Raw genomic sequence first — 8506 nt, forward strand, 5'->3', positions numbered from 1 at the left:
TCATCACTGACAATTCGGACCATTAGGTACTCTTCGAACTCAAAAGCCTCAAGTCATATCATATCACCACAACTCTTTAATAGTCTAACTGTTATTTTTTGAAATTTCATTAGTTTCGTAACACTACTGTATTATCTCTTGCAAGGCAATGAGGACACTGTGTTCCAGTAGACTTCAACACAATATAATCAAAGACAATTTGGACCACAGGGTATTGACCATCTGCAAACAAACATGGTTGATATTCTTTTACATTATCTTCTCTATTCACATAATAATTAATTATTAATTATATATTATTAAGAATATGGTTTAACAAAGCTACCTGTGATTTAATTTCCGTGTTATCATATACAATATATCTGAAATATTAAGACAAATACTTTTGGCAATAAAAAGTCAAAGACTAAATACTGAAGTAACATTTTGATAATCTATATTAACACATCACATAATAAGCGAGTTAGATGCTTATTAAAAAATCTGAATTCTATTGTATATAATATATTCTACATATAATTTTATATGCTATAATATATGAAAAAATGTTTTTTTTTTTTAAATTTTTAAAATTTTAAACGCAATAATAATTAAACAATTTTTAATGAGAATAAAGTGACAACAATGCACAGCCTGCAAAAGCAAGTACTCATATAAAATTATCGCGCCAATTTTATCACTGACAAAATTCTTAGAAATGAAAAAAATATATATTTGTGAAAATTATATATAAAAAAATTCAACATAAATACAAGTACAACAACGCTAGCCATAAACCAAAAATATTAATTAGATTTAAAGTATTTTGAGCGCAGAGTACAAAATTTAATTTAAAAAAAATTAACATAAATAATAAAACTCTGGAGACCAGACTTGGCAAGATACACGCAGTCTGCGCTAAAAACAAAAATGTTTAACAAAATTTGATATACTAAAATAATATAGCATAATTACTCGTATACATTTGTATACAGAAATACAATACATCATTATATATGCTTTTTCTAATGAATGTCATTAAAAGTTATAAATTAGATAAAAGAAAAAAAAAGGATAGTTTATACTGTACAAAAATGATTGAAATATTTTAAGCTAGAAAACATTTAAGATTGACAAATGTGATTCTTTAATTTATTTAAACTAAATACATATCTAGTTATGTAGTCGAATTTTAGTGTATTGAATCAAGCACTTCTAAAGTATTTAAATTTTAATGTCGACTGCTGTTATCAGCTTATCATATATTCACTTATCGGCGTTCAATACTTATATATAAGCTTTATTAGCCGTACTTTTTTTTACACTAATACCACAATAAAATATTTTATCATTTTAATTTTGAAGGAAAAAAAGTAAAAATAGGTTAAAGTGCGGTCTTATTTATATATGTCTGAATTTATCACATTATAATCATAATCAATAATAAATTAATTATCTAAGTAGCCTTGGCAAAGTTCAAATGACCTACCTTTATATAATAGCCATCAATGAAAGAATACAAAAACATTTAAATAAAAAGGAAAAAAGACAAAATAAAAACAAAAAAAAATATAAAAACAAAAAAAAAGAAAATTAAAATATCAAAAAAATAAAATTCAAAACAATGAAAAGAAATTACAAAAAAAAATTAAAATAAGAAAATTAAAATAAAAAAATTGAAAAAAAGAATTGAAGATTAAATTAAAAAAAAAATTACAAAACAAAAAAAAAACAGAAAAAAAATTGAAGAAAATAATAAATAAAAAATATTAAATAACAAATAAAATAAATTTTAAATAATTATTAAGTCTTAATAAGCCGGAATTGATAATAACACATAAAAAGATTCCTCAACTAAGAGTATCATATTTTGATTTTGTAAATATATTCTTTCAAAATAAGTTTTTTAAATTTAAAAAAATAATAGAAAAAAAAATTTATCAACTCCAAAAGATTTAATAATCATATTTTTCCCCCTCCTAATATTTGATAGAAATTTTTCAAATCCCCTTTAAAACAAACCTCAGAAATCTTTATATAAATATATTAACAGTTTTAAATATTTGCTGTGTTTTATTTTAAGTGCTTAAGCATTAGTGCTTCGTTTTGATATGAAATTAAGCATATATTAATTAAACATAATTATTTGATAAAAAATTAAACGCATATAATTATATCCATAAGAATTTAAGTGCATATAAGTTAATAAGCACAAGTACAATTAAAAATAAATTTTCCCAATTACAGTTTTCATCTTCCACACCTTGCTATTTTAAGATCTTCCATATCTCAACACCCTTGGATACAACAATCCTAAAATTTTTTCTACTTTTAATTATAAAATTGTTAAAGTTTTTATCAATAGTGTAGTCTTATTTATTAATGTTACTTAAAATCTTGATTAAAATATACAAAATTGAAATTTTTTTACGTTCAATCTCTACACGATCTAACGATATAACAAAATGAATAGGAAAACATTATCTATACATTTCGATATTATCTACGAAATTAGTAATTCGTCATTTACTGCTTCTTCAAGATACATGATTAAAATTTTATTACTTTGTGTGAATGAAAATGAAAGTCATTAAAATTTGAAATGCACATACATAACATATATTGGGAAATATAAAATATTCTTTAAATAAATAACATATATGCAATGATTTCTCAATCAGAGACACAACAAAAACGATATGGAAGAGATTGTCGATTTTAAATATCAATTAAAAGACATAATATCAACAAAAAGTCTACCCGAATATGTATGAATCGAGTAAAAAGAAAAATTTTAATAAAGAGGTTTTTCGAAAAGTAGTGAACTACAAGAACAATAACTCTTTTTTATATTATTTTAATTAATTGAATTTTTGGCTGACCATACAGCTGTTTCGAGTATTGCCAAATACCTATCATCAGTGGACTTGAAAATAATTCTTGTATTTAATTATTAGTAAATAATTTTTTGAGGTTGCAAGTACCAAGAATCGAACTTATATCCTGCCAAATTTGAAGCTCAGAGTCAGCGTTCATTAGCCAAGTGACCCAAAGCCGTACTTGACTTTTATGTTCGTACATTTTTTAGAGTTTTGTTAATTTTGCTGTGAAAGTTTTTATTAACAAATTGGTTTTGCTGTTTTATATTAGAACGAAATCATAAATCAGCTGTAGAATAATTAAATTAATTAATTATATTTTATTTTTAATTGTTAAATTTCATTACTATTGTTCAAGTTATAAGTATTAAACAAAACGCACTTAGCTCATCTAGTATAGACTTAAAAGTGAACCGGAACAAAATATATAAATAAACCATTTTTAAGAAGTAAAAGTTTCAGTTTTTGACTGAAAGCTTGTCAAATAGACATTCGACACACTGTTTCTCGGTAAATATGGTATATAAAATGGACCCAACATTCTCCGATACAAATCCTTCAATTATTCCACCACGCCACATTGTCCACTTCATTTAAACCAATAAGAGTAAGCAAAGACCATGTATTTTACTTATTTAAAAGCAATACTTAATAAACCATAAATTTCTATATTTTTATGCAACTTTTTAAAGCTCTCTTAACCAAGCGAAAAAACTCATAATTTGTAAGTGAAACACTACAACATTCAAGTTGAAGTTTCTTTATTTATTGTTTGTTTATAATAAATGTAAACAAATGATACAACATAAATTAAAAAAAAAAAAAATTAAAAGTGACTACAGCAAAAAATAACACAATGAAAATAAAATCAAATTCGTAATAATAAAAGAACTAAGCCAAAAGCAATGGCCGTGAACTTGACTTGCAAAACAGCAACGATAATAATAACAACACAAATTAAGTTGAAGTAAAAAACAAAACAAAAAAAATACAAAAATGTAAAAAATAAAAAATAAAAAATGTGGCAACAACACACAAAAAATGTAAACAAATAAAAACAAGGAAACAGCAACAAACAAAATGCAAAAAAACTTTGCAAATTAAATGGCAAAGCAACAAATAAACAAACCGCAAAGTGCAAATTGCAAGCTGAAAACTGCAAGTATGTATATCCGCATAAAGCGAACGAGACGAGGGGAGAGATGCGAGTCAGTTTATAAACAACAGACGCAGCAACGTAAAATAATATACGCAAAAAGCAGCTAATAGACCAGACCAGCTGTTAGATAGACGAGCGGATGAAGGGATGGACGGTTGCATGACTGGACCGACAGTCAAACGAAGACACACTTAAGTGCCTTAATTAAATTTTGAATTATTGTGCAGCTTAACGGTTTAACAGGTCTTTATGCCACAATTCAAGCTACTTTCAATTTAAAAATGCGGCCTGCTTAGTGTCGCCTAACGTCTTACCCCTCCGGAGCTCTTGAATAGCGAATAGTAGGACTGCCTGCAACTAATCGCTGCTAGTTCTGTGGTATTTCAACTCGTCGTTGATGCTGTAAAGTAACCAGTTTTTATTTTTATTTTTATTAATTTTTTTTTTGTATTGTAAATGCCACTTCCACTATTTGGAATTGAAATCACAGTGATATTTCGCAGTTGATATGACTTTTAATATATTTTCTGGGGACCCGATTTACGACAAATAATCATTATATTGTAATTGACACAACATATACTTCAATTATTTTATTATATAATAAAATATACGACGTTGAACAGCCTAAAGCAATTAAATATTCATTGACAATCGTAGCCGCAAAGGAGTGTTGGTTAGATAGACGAATGGGGAGTAATGCAATCAGATTTAATTAATATATTTTATATTTGATTTGAGTAAATTTGAGTACGGTACACGTGTACTTGATATTCATACATTAAAGATACAAAAATGTTTAAATTAAATTGACAAAAAATCTTATTAGATGTAATAGAAATTGAGTTGTTACATTATAGATTAGGTATAACAGGTTTCAGATATAAGACCTATTAGTTTTTGAAAAAAAAAATAATTATACATCGTCTTAAAATACAGTCATCTCAAAGAAGGACTATTAGGCACCATTTTAATAAAAACTAATGTACATAATTCTATTAGATTAGCTCAAAAACTAAAATACTAAAGAAGTAGACTGTCGTACAATAAACAGCCCCGTGGGGATTAATTTAACAGGAATCATGAAATGAATTTCACATATAAATAAATGGGCTAAAACATGGTTAGGTAAGAGTAGAGTTAAAAGAAGAACTGTTGTTTGGAGTAAGGAGCAGATGAGGAAATGACTGTTTAGCCCACATGGCTATAGTCTGGCCTGAATTAGGCTATGACAGTTTATGCTTCCTGGGAGATATAAGTCGGAGATCTTCGTTGCTATGCAACTATGGTCTCAAAGAGGAAACTGCATCGATGTGAAAGTCTGTTAGTTTATGTTTGTCTTTGAATGCTTTGTTGTTGATTCCATGGCAATCAGTTATCATGTAAACATAATTTAAAAAAAACAATCGACGGGTGCATCTAGGAAGTAAGACTCTACTAAAGAAAATCCCATTCAGGTGACAATCTGTGTGATATTGTTTAATTAGTAGTTAATTGTTCTCTTTTAATTGATTTTTATTTTAGATTCTGCACGAAGGTAGTCAACATATGACATGCGATGGTAGCGGGTAGCAATCCGGATACCCGTGTTTTGAAATAATTGAATATTATTTCTATGGGTCTTGCAAAGTAGTGGGGTCTATACTAAAGTTGCATAGGCCACAATTTGACATTTATATGTGTGAGTTATATCGCTAGTGAACGATATAATCAGCAAACACAAGACATCAGAAGTATAGATCGTTTGTTCCTAAACAAACAATCTCGAGCAACACATTGTATTCTATACTACTAAATATTTTAAATTATGTATTGTATTAAACAGGAAATTGAAAGCAACTAAACATTGCAACATTTTTCAATACCTAATTATAACATTAAAACATATTTATAAAAACAATAGGAGGGAAATCCCTAGTGTTGGGACTTCCGTCCTTTTCTTTAACCTTTTTTTTCAAACAATAGTAAATGTAATTAAAATTAATAAAATAAGTAACACATTTCAACCTTGAGAATAAAATTAGTCTCAAGATAATTTTGTATAAATACAGAACACTGTTGTAAAAAAAATTAGTCTTAAGATTCATTCAATAAAATACGCATCAAACTTAAGTTTCATGTGTTTTTAATTAAATATAATTTGTGCAGGGACATGGCTTAATAGATTTGTTTCTTAACAATTCTTAATAATTTGATAAAACTGATAGTTGAGAATTTATTTATTAAAAGCCTTATTTCTGTAGACAATTGGAAGTTTTTATTTATCACTATCATCAAAATAAATTGGACTTACTATAGTCCACATTATTGTATTGATAAACTCACATAAGCATATTCTTGACTTATTCTTCTTCTTAAATATTATATCCTAAAATTTTCAATTAAGATTTAAAACTAAATCCGATTTCTAACCAAAACTAGAATTCGCAATTTTTAATGTAATAAGTAATATAATATTCTTACCTTCCAGCCAGCACTACTATTTGAATCACCTTTGTCTTTAAAGTAAGGCACATTCTGCACCATCCATTCATATATTTGACTTAATGTTAATCTTTTATCAGGTGCTGAACCAATAGCGTGCGTTATGAGATCCGCATAGGAGAGATTTCCCCATGCATTACGTCGAGATGAGTTCTTTTTTGCAGCATTTACATTTGGCACGGCTTGTTGTGAATCTAAAAATGTATCAAAAATTAATAATTATAGTTTAAATGGTAAATAAAATATTGCATATATATTATAATTGCACCTGTTCTCATATTAGGATTTCTAATTTCACTACAAATTATTTAGAAAACATTTCTCTTAACTGAATAGCTTATAGTTATATGGGAGTAGAAATTATTTTAATTAAAGAAAACGAGATGAATGGAAATACACTAGGTACAGATAATGAAATCTTACCACCTGAAAGAGTCATAAATTTTTATAGGGTTTAAATGCGTGTGAATGTTTGGACATGAAAATTTATGGAAGATGTCAGAGGGAGTAGAGCTGCAGCTGAGGAAAGATATATTTACGAGTGACAAATAATTGTTTAGCACGTAGTTGTTTTCAGACATCCGTTGGATCAGGACAATTCTTACAATACTGTGGAAATGTGTTTACCTTCGGTGATTTGGGGTATGTGCGACAAAGAGAGGTAAGCAGTTATATCATTTGAACTTCTTTGAGATCGGAAATTTAAAGCTACTTCGATGAACCCACATACTTTCTTTGCTCTTCAATGAAATATTCGCTGTTCCGGTATTATAAGAATGAATTATTTTAAAAACTCTTTGAAATTTACACCGTTAACAGTAAATCGTTTCATTTGAGAGAACTTTTTAAATTAATCATTAATATAATTAAATTTATATATTAACATGTCTGCTAACGATACTAATAAAAACAATTTCCAATCCGCATTTCCGGATGACTTCTAGAGAAGTACCACTTATTTTTTGCTAGAAGAATGAAAAAGCTTAGTAAATGATAACCTAATATTGATTTCAAAAATTGTTAAGTTTATGTCCCGGAACCACTCGTTAACACACAAACAACTAAGTGCTATTCATTTAGTAAGCCTGCCAAGAACACAACAACAATATCTGATAATTCTCTTTTGAAATTATTGTATATAAATCCGATCTGTTGCAAAAGGATGTGGCCTCACATTATCAAACTCTACGATGGCGCTTAACTACTGCATTTGATGTGAATTTTCAAGATCTAATCTATAAGTAAAAATCGTGGAATATAAAGTGAAACAGTTCATAACATCCTTGTGGGAAAAGAAGTTTCGCTATGCGTAAAATAAAACCCTATTTTATTTATACTAGAAGAAAATTTAACAAATTACTTAACTATAAAAAATTGTTTCATACAACTGCAATAAGGGCTTGTAAGGTCTAAGAATGACATTTATTTAAAACAATTATTAAGGTTAGTATATATATAGTAGATTAATATCTTACCTCCACCAGCTAATTGCTGATTGCTTGCTTTTGTGCTATCTAACTCATCTGGTGGTTCAACAAAATTCTCTGGTCTTGGGCAAGGCCACGTATTCGATCTTGCTCTAGTTTGTGGCTCAAAATCGGCATGCAGTTCAGCAATTAGGTCCATCTGCAGCGCATTATCTGCATGTGATGGCGTAGGCCAATCGTGTGCAAAGCCGTCCATGATGGCAAACGGATTATTTATGAGGTGCAGCTTTGCAGTATTTATATACTCGACCAATGTAGAAAATTTAAGTCTAAGATAGGAATTTTAAAATTCCTATATTAAATGGCAGCAATTGCTAATTCTGAAATAAACAAAAAAAAAAATTATAAATAAATTAAAATATTTAATAAAAAAGAAAATATAAAAATTATAAATAACTTTAGTACTAGATTACTTTACATATAACAAATTTTTTTATACTCTAAGTATGTCAGTTTATAGCGGATTTGCAATATAAACAAACTTTTGCAGTTAATATAAGGGTTTTTTCAAAATTTAG

The 8506-nt window shown here is 27.6% G+C and overlaps 1 protein-coding gene across 1 annotated transcript; it reads right to left on the bottom strand.

Annotated features, from left to right (window-relative positions):
• Positions 1-6398: 6398 nt before the first annotated feature.
• On the bottom strand, positions 6399-8296 carry LOC119677117 (forkhead box protein O-like). The gene is made up of 3 exons (XM_038088384.1): positions 7977-8296; positions 6481-6695; positions 6399-6434 (listed from the first exon to the last, which is right to left on the bottom strand). The coding sequence occupies exons 1-3, from the start codon at positions 8182-8184 to the stop codon at positions 6399-6401; spliced, it is 459 nt and encodes a 152-aa protein (XP_037944312.1). The 5' UTR covers positions 8185-8296.
• Between the last annotated feature and the right edge of the window lie 210 nt (positions 8297-8506).

This window comes from Teleopsis dalmanni, chromosome 2 (assembly GCF_002237135.1).
Source record: "Teleopsis dalmanni isolate 2A chromosome 2, ASM223713v2, whole genome shotgun sequence".
NCBI lineage: Eukaryota > Metazoa > Arthropoda > Insecta > Diptera > Diopsidae > Teleopsis > Teleopsis dalmanni.

Coding starts and splice junctions, on each gene's coding strand:
- LOC119677117 (XM_038088384.1), bottom strand. CDS start 8,184: ATGGACGGCTTTGCACACGATTGGCCTACGCCATCACATGCAGATAAT. Junction 6,696..7,976: donor TCAGCAATTAGCTGGTGGAG/GTAAGATATTAA, acceptor ATACATTTTTAG/ATTCACAACAAGCCGTGCCA. Junction 6,435..6,480: donor ATAGTAGTGCTGGCTGGAAG/GTAAGAATATTA, acceptor TGCGAATTCTAG/TTTTGGTTAGAAATCGGATT.